Source organism: Orbicella franksi, chromosome 2 (genome assembly GCF_964199315.1).
Source record: "Orbicella franksi chromosome 2, jaOrbFran1.1, whole genome shotgun sequence".
Lineage (NCBI taxonomy): Eukaryota > Metazoa > Cnidaria > Anthozoa > Scleractinia > Merulinidae > Orbicella > Orbicella franksi.
In genome coordinates, this window is record NC_138146.1 from 8006393 (window position 1) to 8022011 (window position 15619).

Below are 15619 nucleotides of genomic sequence, written 5' to 3' on the forward strand. Positions count from 1 at the left end.
TATTACAGTTCCTGAGGGGCATTACGTGGAAATGACCATCACCTTTCGCTTGGACAGTGGATTCTACTCTTGCTTAGGTGGCTTTTACTTTGAGATTCGGGATGGATTAAACCAGTCAGCAAATCTCCTTGGTATATTATGTGAAATCTATTCAAAGGGATATGTTTTCCGGTCCAGTGGGCAAAACATGTGGCTAAAATTCCATGGACTGGAACTTCATAAAATGTATTTTCACATCAGCTACACGGCCAAGCCAATGAATGTTACAGGTTTGTTTACTGATCGTTTCTTTATAAAACAGTTCCCTTATTGTCCATAGATAATAAGCGAAGTAAAATTATGTTTATGAAATTTAATTCAGTGACACCAGTCCTTGCCCAGGTAGAGACAAAGCAGGTTGTACTGTACAATCAGACCTCATTCTTGTGGTGTTTGGCGGAAGGTGCTCCAGCGCCAGATATTGTTTGGCGAAAAAACGGACTCGTTGTGCAAAACAGCACTAGTGTGAGATATAGCATGGGGATTGTAAAAAGAAGCAACGACAACTATAGCTGCGAAGTGAGGAAGAATGATGAAGAAACCACGAAGAAGGAATTTGTCCTTTCCATTGAAAGTGAGTTGTAAACACACAATAACACGAGAAATCAATATTTAGAGTAGTATGTAAAAATAACTTAAACATATTTCGCCTAATTTTGTTTTTCGTTCTCCTGACATCTCGCCGATATGCCGGCGAAATGTTGGCATTTCAGACAAAATGCCGGTGCCCTCTCACTAAGTCACAAGGAGTTCTGAACAAAAATTAGCAAAAGCTATAATCTGGAAAGAAGACTTTTGGCCGGATATTTGGCCGGATTTTTCATAAACGGGAGGAGAACTTTCCTGGCGTAAAAAAAGCCGAACTCTTGCGCTAGTTTCAGAGAAAACAACAACCGCATTTGTTTAATTTTTAATGGGCCGCCAGTTAAATGACAACATTGTGTATTTATTGAACTTACGTAAACAAAGTGAAACTTTCATCGATGGGTTCAAGGGTTGTTTTGTTCCCATCGGAAACCCCAGGATTCATAGAAGTTAGATTTTATACTGATATTGTTGCAACGTGAGCAAAGAACAAACACCACGAAGTGTGCACCTTACTTAAGATGGATCCACGGAGAGAAATAGAATTAAAAGAATAGGCTTTGTCAATAATTTAACTATAAAACATTTCGATAAGACAAACGTTAAAACGATCACGGTTAAAAACTCTAAGAAAAAACTGTAGAAACTCTAAAAAGCGACGACGTTTCGACGTTTACTCAGCGTCATTTTCAAGTCAAAATGAATGAGAAAACGTTATCTGAATATAAGTGTACAAAGCAAATCCTTAGAGACTTAAATAAAACACTATTAAATGCGAGAAACATTTGCACGCAGTGTCACGTAAACAGTTTAGCACGAACGGAGTCCTTCTGGGTATTTAGCCCAGGTTTTAGCTCCTTAATAAACAACATCTCGAATATTAAGCAATCAAACTTCGTTCTACATTTCTTCAAAATCGAGAATTGTTTGTCCTTCAAATCAGACTTCGATAGGCCATGGTCTTCCAAGTGTCTTCCAATTGCAGAATGGTTATGCTCGCCGATGCGTTGGTGCAAGTGTCGGGTTGTGTACCCGACATAATCTGTGTTGCACAGATCACATTGAAATTTGTAGACTACGCACTGATTGTTGACAATCGGCGGCTTCTTCTCTTTCGGGGCGAGGACTTGACTGATCTTTTTTGATTGAAAGACAGGTTTTATTTGTACTCCAATTTTTGCGCTCAGATTTTGCATTTCTCTTTTTACTGACTTGGCTGATTGTTGATCTTTAAATGGTAGGGGTACCACGATATTAGAGGTGCCATCACTTGCATCATCAAGCGCAGTAATATTGTCGATATTGCGTAGAAATTTGTTAATCGAAGAATTGATCAAATTAACAGGATAATCCAGGTTTAGAAAGGTAGTTCGAAGCTTGTCGCATTCCTCAGAAAACGCGGTAGGAGTCGATGACAGGCGATAAGCGCGGTTTATCGTTGTGGAAAGTAAACACCCTTTGTAACGTTTGTCCACATGGCTGTGATAGTGAAGGAACAGGCCCGTGTTTGTGGACTTTCTGTGTACTGATGTTTCAAGTCTGTTTCCACATTTAACGAACGTCAAAAAACCTGTGGAAGACCGCCCAAGTACTATCATCCTCTGCTACAAAAGGAGAATGAACTTTACACCAAGGTACACAACATCCTGCCAAAATCAATCGCTGATTCTCTCTGCCCTAAAGGGTCAAGACCTGCCCATTTGTATGGATTACCCAAGACTCACAAGCCTGAACTGTCCATGAGACCAATTTTATCAGCGACTAACACATACAATTACCCACTCACAAAATGGCTGAAAGAGAAATTAAAGTCTCTGTCAACCAATGCTTACATGATCAGCGATATCTTTCAATTCTCCGAGGATAGCAGAAACATCCCTGTTGATGGTGACCATATACTCGTATCATACGACGTGACGGCTCTGTTTACCAATGTTCCTGCTCACGAAACCATCGGAAAACTTGCCGAAAAAGCTTTTGCTGAAAACTGATTTAATAACACCTACAATCTAAACCTCAACAAAGATCAACTTATGGAATTGCTCAAGCTTGTAGCTACAAACAAACTCTTTCAACTTGATGGTAAACTTTACGAACAAGTGGAGGGCGTTGCCATGGGCTCTCCACTTGGGCCACTATTAGCCAACACCCTCATGTGCTCCATAGAAGAAAAATTAGAAGAGAAAAACGAGCTCCCTTCTTTCTACAAACGATACGCGGATGATACTTTCACAATCATGCCAGATCTCAACAAAGCCAACGATTTCCTCTATAAACTGAACTCTTGCCACGAGAACTTAAACTTTACTATGGAAATAGCCGAGCAGGATACTATTTCCTTTGTTGGCATGAACGTTACTAAATGTGGAAACAGACTTGAAACATCAGTACACAGAAAGTCCACAAACACGGGCCTGTTCCTTCACTATCACAGCCATGTGGACAAACGTTACAAGGGGTGTTTACTTTCCACAATGATAAACCGCGCTTATCGCCTGTCATCGACTCCTACCGCGTTTTCCGAGAAATGCGACAAGCTTCGAACTACCTTTCTAAACCTGGATTATCCTGTTAATTTGATCAATTCTTCGATTAACAAATTTCTACGCAATATCGACAATATTACTGCGCTTGATGATGCAAGTGATGGCACCTCTAATATCGTGGTACCCCTACCATTTAAAGATCAACAATCAACCAAGTCAGTAAAAAGAGAAATGCAAAATCTGAGCGCAAAAATTGGAGTACAAATAAAGCCTGTCTTTCAATCAAAAAAGATCAGTCAAGTCCTCGCCCCGAAAGAGAAGAAGCCGCCGATTGTCAACAATCAGTGCGTAGTCTACAAATTTCAATGTGATCTGTGCGACACAGATTATGTCGGGTACACAACCCGACACTTGCACCAATGCATCGGCGAGCATAACCATTCTGCAATTGGAAGACACTTGGAAGACCATAGCCTATCGAAGTCTGATTTGAAGGACAAACAATTCTCGATTTTGAAGAAATGTAGAACGAAGTTTGATTGCTTAATATTCGAGATGTTGTTTATTAAGGAGCTAAAACCTGGGCTAAATACCCAGAAGGACTCCGTTCGTGCTAAACTGTTTACGTGACACTGCGTGCAAATATTTCTCGCATTTAATAGTGTTTTATTCAAGTCTCTAAGGATTTGTACACATATTCAAATAACGTTTTGTTATTCATTTTGACTTGAAAATGACGTTGAGTAAACGTCGAAACGTCGTCGCTTTTTAGAGTTTCTACAGTTTTTTCTTAGAGTTTTTAACCGTGATGGTTTTAACTTTTCTCTTATCGCAGTGTTCTATAGTTAAATTAGAAATAGAATTGCCTAAGATAAAGAAAACTAATTAAATATGCATAAATTAGCGTCAAATAGACTTTTTTGCAGGGGGTCGAACTTGAAGGGACTAAAATATTTTGACCTGCTCTTTCTGCCATAATAATTCACTCACTACACCCAACATTTGTACCAAGTTTGAGCGAAATCGGTGATTTAAGTTGTATCACTCCTGCCTGTTTTTAACTGTTGTAAGAAGCATTTGAAAACACCATGTTAAATGGACTGGTATAAATAACTACTTAGTATTCACTATCATTTCAGGATGCCTAAATCCCTGTCTCTGCGAATACCTCGAGGGACCTCATTCCATGATATCGGTCTCGTGCCGAGGGAAACAATTGAAGTCAGTTCCAGGGCCATTGCCATCCGGCACTGCTGCGTTGTAAGCGATATTTATTACCTCATGGTACCATTATGCTCTATTTGAAAGTGAGAAAGTACCAAGAATTAGTGCAGAAGATTAAGTAATTCAAGAGTAGTACGAATCATTTATAGAGCTTCACAGTTATAGGTTGTGTTTGTAACTACCAGGTACGTTGCCACATACGTTACGACGTTACGTTACTTTGTAAATGTCGTCTTCACATGTACAATAGGTTTTTTCGCAACAATGTTACAGGCCAATGTGAAAAGATCAGAAGGTCGGACCGCCAGTCTTCTTATATCGGAGAGACTGGCTGAAAACTTCACACAGCACCACACAATTGACTGGGACTCAACTCAACGCTTAAACTACAGTAAAAACTATGTTCGGCAACTGAATCTGGAAAGCTGCTATTCCAGCCTAGGACAAACGCATTGGAACAGATGATAATAGCTACTGGCACCGAATTTCTCTTGACTTAAGAGAAGAGAGCAACTTAATTTGATTAACAATCGAAACGGATTGTTTACAAAGTTGGAACGATCTTACAGCTTGCACCATCATTGATAACATCTTCAACTAACAAACGCTTTTAACTAGACATTTTTCGTGGTTTTCAAGATATAATTCACCAACAACAGTTCTTTTGAGAACTACCCTCACCTGATGAGTCACCCTAGATAAATTACTGATACCACTCTGTTCAAACTACTTACTGTGATGTTTCCTTGTCAGGGATTTGTCAGAGAATCAGTTAAAAGACTTGCCTCCAGGAATTTTCTCAAACAGCACTGAGCTGTTAGGACTGTAAGTTGAACTCAGAATCGATCATATCCATAATTAACAAAGACAGCTAGAGAAAAATTATCCACACAATAGGGTTACTCACAATATTGTTGAATACAGTCTTTAAGTTGACTTCAGTATCAATCTTACCCATAATATCATGGGTTACAAATTACTCCTTAATTTTGGCACTAAATTTTGTGCCTTAATTTACAATTACACGTGCAAAATTACACGTTTCGCGTTTCTCAATACAATAAACAAGTCAAAAACCCACAATTACTGTAAGCGTAATTTGTCACCTATGATATTAAAACGTAATCAAATGGTGTACTCGTGAAATAAAGAAATAATTTCATTTGTGCTGTGTCAAAATTCTAATAATTTCCTAATTTCACCCGTCAACCTTTTATTACCCGTACTAACAGACACAGCTGAAGATAAATTATTCACATGATAGGGTTGATTGTCGAATACAAACTTACAACAGCACCGCCCAGGATTTTCCTAAAATTTCAGAAAGGGTAATTCATGTATATGATGCATATGATATCCATATCGATATTAAAGACGGTGGCTACTTTTGCCAGCGCTTACTTGTTATATGCAACACGGAAGAAATGGTTTACACGTCACGACGACGCGCGCTTGAGTTGAAATTGACGTATTCAACTACGCTACAAAGTGCGTGACTAAAATAAAAATAAAATTTTCCTAATATGACCAAATCAAGTTTAAGAAACCTGTACTAAAAACAGGAACTTCAGAATAGCAGCTTATCGTTGACCACTTACTGTTAACGGCTTCCAGCTGAAAAATCAAAGTGGCTGTGAGTCACTGAACTCGGAAAATAAATTATAAAGGGTGTTATGAGGCATTGCTCATCAAGGAACTACTTGTGATGTGAGGGCAGTCTATAGCTTTCGCACAATCCCGTAAAGACTTTTTCCATTCAGGAGTGTGTTGAAATATTTGCAAAGTCAAACAGTTCAACGTTAAGAAACTTTTTGTTACTCAGGCCTGCCTACACGTTTTACATTACAAAGTACTGTAGTCAAAAACGGCAAGATCAATATGTTTGATCAAAAGTGATTTATAGACTTGGAGAAATGTCTAATGCCTGCTTATAGCCAGCTCTCAGTTGGCTTAAGATTGTTAGATTAGATGCAAGCATGAGAAGCATGGATTTCGTTCTTAGGTAAAATTTGATAAAACCCTTTTTTTGAAAAAATAATTATTTGCGCTACACAGAGCAAAGCGGATATCAACCAATCTTGAGTCCGACATAAAAGAAATCACCGAAATCTATCTCAAAGCAGGTTATCCTAAGCATTTCAATCAAGCGACAATCAACCGTTTCCACGACCAAACAGACAAGGAAGAGAATTTAATCCCAGAGTATTTGTTTGAAGAGAGAAGGAAAGAATTTATTAAGTTACCTTACTTGTTCGACAACGAGAAACTCAGCAAGAGTTTAATAAACAAACTAAATACTCTTACGGATAGGCGTTTTATGTTTATCTCGTTGTGGTAAACAAGGAAAATCAAAAGTTTATTCAATCTCAAAGATTAAAACTGGCACAAATCAATTGTCATCTATCGTGCCGAGTGCACATGGTGCGAAACCTACATTGGGGAAACAAAAGAAACTTCGCAGTACAAAAAGCAGAACACGAGAACAACTCTCAGAACTCCGAACCGGCCCGTCACCTCGCAAAACACCCAACCCACGCATACACATGGAACATTGCGTGCACCGAGAAAACCAATTGTCGGAGGAAAATAGTAGAAGACCTGCTAATTGCTTGCGGGAAACCAACCCTAAACAAACAAGTTCATTCTTTCATTGCGAAACTTCGGGAATAACTTAATCGAACAAAACCAAGTTGTATGTAATATATCAAACATGAGAGACAGTGTTTCATAGGGATATCCAAACACCGAGAAGAGAGTTGAAAATACGACGCGCAGCGGAGTATTTTTGACGAAATTCTAGGTGTTTGGATAGCCGAGGGAACACTGTCTCGAGTGCTTGATATATCTTCTCAATCGAAACAACAAAAACTAAGGAGTAAACGGAGAAGTAAAATCGTCAAAATCTTTGCTAATTAAGACCGGATGTCCAAGCCTCCTTCACGATGGTGATTTCTTCGTTTTAACTTGATGAATTATTAATGAGTTTGAGAAGTAAATTTCCATCATATGCCACCGGTGATGACCGTACGGTCGAAAACATTTTGTTTTGTTTTGTTTTGTTTTTTTTAATTAGTAACTTTTAGCCTTTTATAAAACATTTAAAAAGCAGCTATTATGACAACAATTATTTATTAATGTATGTTAAATATTGAACTAGAAAGTTGACCAAAGAGTGAAGATTGGGATCAAGATAAACAGCTGCTTTTATTGGGAAAGTAGTTTTTTTTGCACCAAATCCACTGAAATATTTACTGATTTATCATAAATTATTTAGCACATACACGCAAAGTGTTCATGCTCGTTTCAGACCAATCCGTCCGAGCGTTTAGGACACGTGATTTAACCGAGGCTCATTCCAGTTTAGGTCAAATCGTGGCGCTGCACGTTTTCTTTTCATTACGTTGTTATTTCACTTGTATAAATTATGGTCAAAGGAACGCTAACCGGATTGTCATTTTGTAAAGGAACTTACGGAGAAACAAAAGGATCGAACATTACGAACACTCATGATTTAAGGTTACGGTAACAAGGATTCTCGTATCGTGTTGTTTTCGATACGAGAATCGATACGAGAATCCTTGTTACCATAACCTTAATTCATGAGTGTTCGTAGTGTTCGTTTCTTTGAGCCGGATTAATTTGCGTACTCTCTGCATACTCAGCGAACGACCCACTCGCGACACTTCAAATTTTTACGGAGCTAGTTAATACTCACGCACATGTCACGCTACCTCTGGTTCACAGATTTACCGGCTACAAAGTACACTGTAGGTTAAAAAGAGCGCAAAGAATTTCTTATAGCTTTTTAAAAACCTAGAATACATTGACTTGGATCGGGTGGTAAGTGACAACTTGGAACTTCTATGAATTTGGACTCTTGGTGGTAGTCCCGTACGAATTATTCGCATTTTTGCTATTCATACGGGAATTTTTCCTGCTTCCATAGCAGACACAGTTTCAGTCAGCGTTAGATAGTTCTTTTCGTATTTAGTCCGGCTACTCGCGGTTAGTTTACCGAAGGATGGATGCTTCGAACGTTTTCTCCTTCCAAATCAGGTGAGGAATACATGCACACTGAATCTCGTAGCGCAAACTGTTCCACCAAAATACGGCTGGACAGGTATTGTCTGAGGAAAGTGTTCAACTATGACATTCAAAAACAGGTTAGCGATTCTTAAATTTTATGGTAACTTTTAGTTATACTCGAGGAATCCCGTATGAATAGCAGATACCAGTCGCTGTACGGTCCCTTCTTATCGCGTGACATGTGCGTGAGTATTAACATTGTGGCTCGTAAAAAATTTGAAGTGTCGCAAGTGGGTCGTTCGCCGAGTATGCAGAGAGTACGCAAATTAATCTGGCTCAAATAAACGGCGCTCATTGAAATGGCTTTTTTTTCCTAAAGGTGAATATAACAATTTGGATAAGGAAGAATCAGCAATTACAGAGAAATTCAATGAAATCTTCTGACTCCCGTACGAATAGCAAATACAAGTCGCCGTACGGGTGCCGTACGAATAGCCACTGTGCAAACATAAATACGGCAGCGAGTGTCTAAAAACACTAAGACCTAAGGCCTAAGACTCCCTCCGAATCTCAAAAACAAGTCAAAACTCACCAAAAAACAACACCCGGCGCGGTAAGAGTAATCACACTAATGGCCGCCGCACAAAAACACTCAACATTTTGCTAGTGGAACCCAGTCTACACGCCAAGTAGAAACCACGTGACAAACGCTTTGCTCGCGTGGACAAATAAATAAATGAATTTCGCTGGCGTTGACAAAGTATGGGAAATCCCACACAAAAATCGCCTGGAGCCTTTAATCATTCGTTTATATCGATTGCTGGCGAACTCACAATATCACGTAGGTTTGTGAAGACTTTCCCTGAATGGAATCGCTAAAAAAGAACCATAAGTATTTTCCTTACAATGGAAAATCGTTTCACCTTCTACCTCTCGAAAATAACGAACTTGACACGCTGTAAGCCTCTGTAAAACGGCCTTAGACGGCGGATGTTCGAAACCCAGATGGGGGAGGGGGGGGATAATCCTTTCCCGATTATGCTAACGTATTTTTGGCATTATTTGGTTAAACAAGCATTTTTTCACACTTTTTCTGTAAAGGGAATTGCTAGCATTATTTAGCATTTTGCATAACTTTGATCTAGATTTCAGCACTCGAAAGATTTTAAATGCTAAATTTTAGAATTCAAAAGCATTGTGATGATTTACTTTTGTGTTTGCGAGAAGGATTTCTGTAACTGTAACTACGAACTAATTGAATCTGAACTGACTTGAAAAGTCTGGACCTAGATGGTCAGTGGTTAACTTTCAGGGCCCCGTTCACGCGCTACGCCAGGAGGGAGAGGTCAACTTTGCTTGCGTAGCCATGCGATTGCGCGCCCGATTATCTTAGCCATTATGACGTCGCTCGTGAGCTGGCCTGTGAAGTTTCAACGGCCGCTAAAAAATGACACCAGAAAAGTTTTTCATCCGATGATTGCTCAAAGAATTTGAAAGAAAGCGATCAACATGTTAAGATAACATGTTAATATTGTGTCCAAAAATACTTTGGGTTTCAAAAACTAGATGTCAGAAGGCACAAAAACATGCAAAATTTCGAGATCGCCGGCTCAGTTGAAAACGCAATTGAAAAGTGAAGCTTTATGCCCGTTTCTTGGGCGATATCTGGAGAACCCAACAATGAACAACAAAAACACAAAAATATGATCTTGATATGGTTTAAAACGTTTGAATGGTGATGAAAACGAATCATTTAACATATGCATAAAAATGATCACTGGGTTTAAACCCATTATTTCGTAGACGATAGCGTGGAGGACCTGCTGATCAGTACTCGAAACCCTCGAAATATGAGAAAGTATTAGATGGAAAATGCTCCCTTACAAAGCCATTTGAACTATCAAGTTATATGCTAGGTTGGAAAGTGAATAATGTACCAAGGAATTATTTTTCTGCACTAAATTATCCGCAAAACCGTCAAAGATAACATTTTCTTCTGCGAGGCCAACCAGCTCCGAGCAGACGTGTGTATATTTTAGATGGTAAAATGATATAAAATCACTGTAAGGGAGACCTAGATGAAACGGATGATATCCAGAATAACATGGACGAGACCTCTTGGCAGAAAGGTGCTTTATTTCATGTAAAAATGCTCGTCAAATATGAGATCGGAGCAGGATCTGTTTCCTCGGGCGTTCGCATGTGAAGTGAAGTGAAGTGAAGTGAAGTGAAATGAAATGAAGTGAAGTGAAGTGAAGTGAAGTGAAGTGAAGTGAAGTGAAGTGAAGTGAAGTGAAGTGAAGTGAAAGACTTTATTTAATGAGGGTGACCCGTGACAGTAACTTAAGTTACTGATAAACTTGGGGCCCTCAGCTTAAAATAATTAGAATGCTAAAAATATATTATTTACAATAAAATGCTAAAATACAATATTATTTACAATAAAATGCTTAATTAAGTTACTATTAAAAATGGTTACAAATAATAAACTGGACTTACAATTTCAAACATACTACGAATAATAAGAGTTAAAAAATTCCATTAGTTTTCTGAGAGTTAAGAATAGTATTACATAATTTAGCCTTAAATGATTTAACGGACTTCTCTGTTTTTAAAGACCGGGGTAAACTGTTCCAATCTTTAATAGTTCTGACGGCGAAAGTGCGTCCTCCCTCCGAGGCGTTTCTGTGAGAGGGGCATAATAAATTTAAATTACAATTTCTAGTACTTCTCGAATGGACGTCAGAGTTTTTCCTTAAAGATGTGTTCATGTATTCAGGTAAAGTTTTGTTTATCCTTTTGTAGGCCAGTGCACATCGATTTATATAAGCTTCTTTGTAAAAGGGGATCCAGTTTAGCTTATTAAATAAAGTGACAGTTCGACTAGTACGTTGTGCTGCAAGAATAATACGCGCAGCCCGTTTTTGCATACGGAGAACTCTCTCGAGTACCTCTTTGTTACACGATGTCCATACTGTGCTTGCATACATGAAGAGTGGTTTGATTACTGCGTTATAGTAGATCAATTTTTGATTCTTTTTCAAGTAGCAGCTTATATGGCGTAGAAGACCAATTCGTTTTGAAAGTTTGTTACATAGTTCGTCAACATGTGCTTCGTAAGTTAGGTTCTCGTCGATTATCACTCCAAGAAGTTTATGGCTACCAACTTGTTCAATTTCTGCATTTTGCATCCTAGCTTCAAATTTTCCTGCGTCATGGGTTATACGTCTGCGCAGACGCTTTCCCGTAGCCAACAACGCTTTGGTCTTCTTGGTATTTATAAACATTTTGTTTTCACTAGCCCATTTCTCAACTTCTGTCAAGTCCTTTGTTAATGATTTGTTTAGTGTAGGAATAGCTTTCCAGTCTGAGCTTAAAGACAAGGTGGTATCGTCTGCATAGATATCCATAGTTGACTTGTGAACGTTTAGAGGCATGTCATTGACAAACAGGAGGAAGAGCACCGGTCCCAATATTGATCATTGGGGAACGCCCTGTCTGATAGTCAGCTGTTCAGATGTGGTTTTCCCTAATGTAATAAATTGCTTTCTCTGAGACAGGTACGATTGAAACCAGCCAACAGACGGAGGGCTTGCACCGTAAATAGACAGCTTTTTTAGAAGAAGTTCGTGATTTATAACATCAAAAGCTTTACGAAAATCTATAAATACCAGACCGGTCACTTCGTCATTGTCCATGTTTTTCAGGATGTGATCCGTAAGTCTGATTAGAGCTGTTTCTGTAGAGTGACCTGACCTGAAGGCTGATTGATACTCATATAACATGTTGTTGTCATGTAAAAACTTAAGAAGACAGCTGGCTACGTGTTTTTCGATAATCTTCGAAAAGACAGGTAAAACTGATATCGGGCGGTAGTTGTTGATATCGTTTCGTGCGCCACCCTTGTGCAATGGTGTAACTTTTGCTACTTTCCAACAGTCTGGAAAACTGTTTGTCGATATTGAAAGGTTCAGCAATTTGCATAATGGACTTGCAAACGCTGGTGCAATAATTTTGAGTACACGAATACTTATGCCATCGTGCCCAGAGGCCTTGTTACAAGCGATTTTCCCTATGGTGTCAATGATCTGCTTAGGCGTTATTGGAGGGATGTTGAAAGTCACGTTATCATTCAATCGCGAAGAGACAAAATTTTTCAGCTTGGTGTCATCAAACTCTACGCCAGCGTCGTTTTCCTTGCCAATTTGATCTAGGATGTTTACGAAATACTGATTAAGCTCATTTGCAATGGAAGCTTCGTCACTAATGATGTTGTTTCCTGTGTTTAATTCATCGATGCGAACTCGAGGTTTACTAGTCCCACTTAATGTTTTGAGTGCTTGCCAAACTCCTTTTGGATTTCCTTTGTTTTCGTCGATTTTCTTGCGGAAGAAACTTCTCTTTGTTTTTTTGATGAGACTTGTAGTTTTACCCTTTGCATGCGTATAGCGTTCCCAGTCTGCAGGCAGATTTGAAATTCGCGCCGTTTTCAACAGCTTGTCTCTTGTTTTCATAGACGACAAGATCTCTTTAGTCATCCAAGCAGGCTGGTTCGGTTTCTTGACGCGTTTAGATTGTAGTGGAATGTGCCTGTCCAAAACGTCATTTAGCATTGTTTCCATTGTAATCAAAACATCGTTTAAATCATCAAAAACAAAGGCAATGTCCCATGGGGCACATTGTAGATCATGTAGTAGTTCATTTGTATTCAGATTTTTGAAGTCACGATATTCTATGGTACTGTGGGTTTGATCTCTTTGCTTTTTGGAGTATTTACGTCTAATAAAAACTGGCAAGTGGTCTGAAAGACCAATATCTGGTACAGAGATTTCAGTAACAAAACCAGGATGCGTTGTGTAGACATGGTCGAGACAAGTTGAGCTCACGGGACGTGTAACTTTGTGCACGAGTTGGCTTAAATTTAGGCTTTTTAATGCCTTCGCTAATCGATGATGTTTGTAGACATATGTATCCAAGAAGTTTATATTAAAGTCTCCAAACACATACATTTCTTGGTTTCTTAAATAAGCTGTTTCAATGTTAAGCTCCAGTTTGGCATCCGTGTCCGCCGTTGAAGAAGGCGGGCGATAAACAGCTCCTGTGAGGTATTTCTAGAACGCAGTCAGGTTTGTTTGGTTTAAGAAATGTTTCGAGGAGAAAAAGCACATCGATTTCTTGACGTCTAGTGGTTAGTAATAACCTTATCTGCTCAAACTTAGTGTCCGTTAGATTGTTTACGTTCCACTGTCCTAGTCTGAGACCTTTTCCTGGTAAACATACCTTGGACAAATTGACTGTCTTGTCATTCTTGTTTTCACTTGGAGTAGTCGGGCCAGGATTCGGGTTTACATCACAGGCCTTAAAAATTTCGAGCTCCAAAATACGAGGATTGAAAGTTGAAATACCATTTGTAGTATATTTCATCACAGAGTGAAAGAATTTTCGCTTGAAGTTCTTCGGTTGGAATGCTGAAACTGCCTTTAGTCCCAAAATGGCCGCGCTCGTCGGGCCTTGCTTTGTTGCCGTAACACATTGCTGCTGATATCTACCCAAATTTCCGATATAATCGCTTTCAGAGAAGTTATGATCGTAATAACTTGCTGAGAAGTACTTCGAAAACCTACTGTAGTACTCGAAAATTTAGCCTTTTCACCGAGTAAGACGCCATGGCGAAGAAGCGCGACTCCAAATGGCTTTAAGCTGGTCCAGTCTTTTTCTGTAATGCAAAGCTGTTTCTTCTTCTGAACCTCTGACAAGAGAAGTATCCTAAACTGGTGCCATGGGTTCTAATTTTTTTCATTTCTCAGTGTGTTACCTTAAACCTGTATAGACTGTGAATGAAAACTGTGTAGGATGCTATATGAAAAGAACTGAAAAAATACAGAACCTGGTTCCAAGCAGGAAAGAAGGAAAGAATAAATGAACAAGGACACTTCCTATGCTAAGCCATTGGCAATAAGAATTAACTTATCCAGGAGAAGCTTGCTAAGCCAAAATGATTTATTGCCAAAACAAAGATTTCAGTAAGGAAGGTTATGACAAAGCTGGAAAGATCAATATCAGGTGATCTCTTATTATAACCAAACCCCTTGTTTTCTAAAAGTATCTGTCTTGAGAAGCTGCAATAGCTTTACTGCCTCTATGTTTGAAATAATAATCAATTCTTTTCTTTATACTCAATGCTTTTAATTTTCATCATAAATATTATGTAAATAAAGATAGCTTTAAGAATTATTTTACATTAAGCTTAAACTGACCTAGAAAGAAATATTCTAGAGAAGAGTGTCACAGAGGTTGTACTTTTAAACATGAACCCCAAGCCTGATTTCTCCCCAGCTCCTTCCATCCCAGGTTCCCTGTTGCTTTTTGTACTGATGAGTTTATTTTTGACTTTAAGAGAATGCATCATGCTAGTGATACATGTAAGCGCACAATTTCAGCAAATAACAAAAAAAAAAAAAAAAAAAAGAAAGAAAAAAAAACACACAAAAGATTGGGTTTAAATGTTTAATTGACAGTACATTGACAATAACTAGATAGCTTTGCATGGTGGTTGCATGTATTGCCAGAAACGGCACCTGCTTGAACGGTCTTGCAAAGGTAGTGGAGGATGGTAACCTAAGATTTAAAAAGATTAAATGAAACTTCTCTTAGTAATTCACCAGTTGAAAACTTGAGTAAACGTTTATATGACGTCCCTTCCGTCTTCGGTTTTTATATCGCCCCTAACTCTTTTCAACAGAAAATGTAAACTAAACGACAAATTTCCTAATGAGATCTAGCACCAGGAACTCAATATTTATTTACCATTAAAAAAAATGTAATTCTCACAATTAAACTATTCAACCCCATCCACCTTTTAAGTCCTGTCCAAGCAGATACGATGCGGTAATGAACATGAGCTAATATAATTCAGAATTTATAAAACATTAAATGGCACATCTCCAGTATCAATGTATTGAATTGAGATCTTCAGATTTTCACATAAAGAATTCTTTTCAGCATCCTCAACCTGCACAAAGGAAAAATAAAATTTCTGAGGCGTGTCAAACAAACTGCAACAAATGCTCTGCATAAGGCATTTTTGGATCCTTACACAAAGAAAAACGAGTCACAATACCGTATAGGAATTAAAATACATCAAACTTCAAATTCCTAAATTGTCGATCACCTGTGCCAATTTGTAAACATAATAAGATCCAGCAACAGGAACTCAAGGTGACCAGAGTTTGAACTCAAGTTTTGTTATATAAGCATAC

At 38.5% G+C, this 15619-nt stretch overlaps 1 protein-coding gene and 1 long non-coding RNA gene across 2 annotated transcripts in view; one reads left to right on the forward strand and one right to left on the reverse strand.

The window, feature by feature from the left end:
- The first annotated feature begins 223 nt into the window (after nt 1-223).
- LOC145480078 (hemicentin-1-like) overlaps nt 224-15619 on the forward strand; it is a 20521-nt gene continuing 5125 nt past the window's right edge. The window contains exons 1-4 of the mRNA XM_081458558.1: nt 224-269; nt 362-613; nt 4250-4370; nt 5088-5159. Coding sequence (XP_081314684.1) covers nt 224-269; nt 362-613; nt 4250-4370; nt 5088-5159 — 491 coding nt within the window. The remainder of the gene's footprint in view (nt 270-361; nt 614-4249; nt 4371-5087; nt 5160-15619) is intronic.
- On the reverse strand, nt 1415-3887 carry LOC145479951 (uncharacterized). Its single transcript, XR_014048486.1, has 3 exons — nt 3838-3887; nt 3704-3728; nt 1415-1619 (listed from the first exon to the last, which is right to left on the reverse strand). It is a non-coding gene; the product is annotated as an uncharacterized LOC145479951 (long non-coding RNA).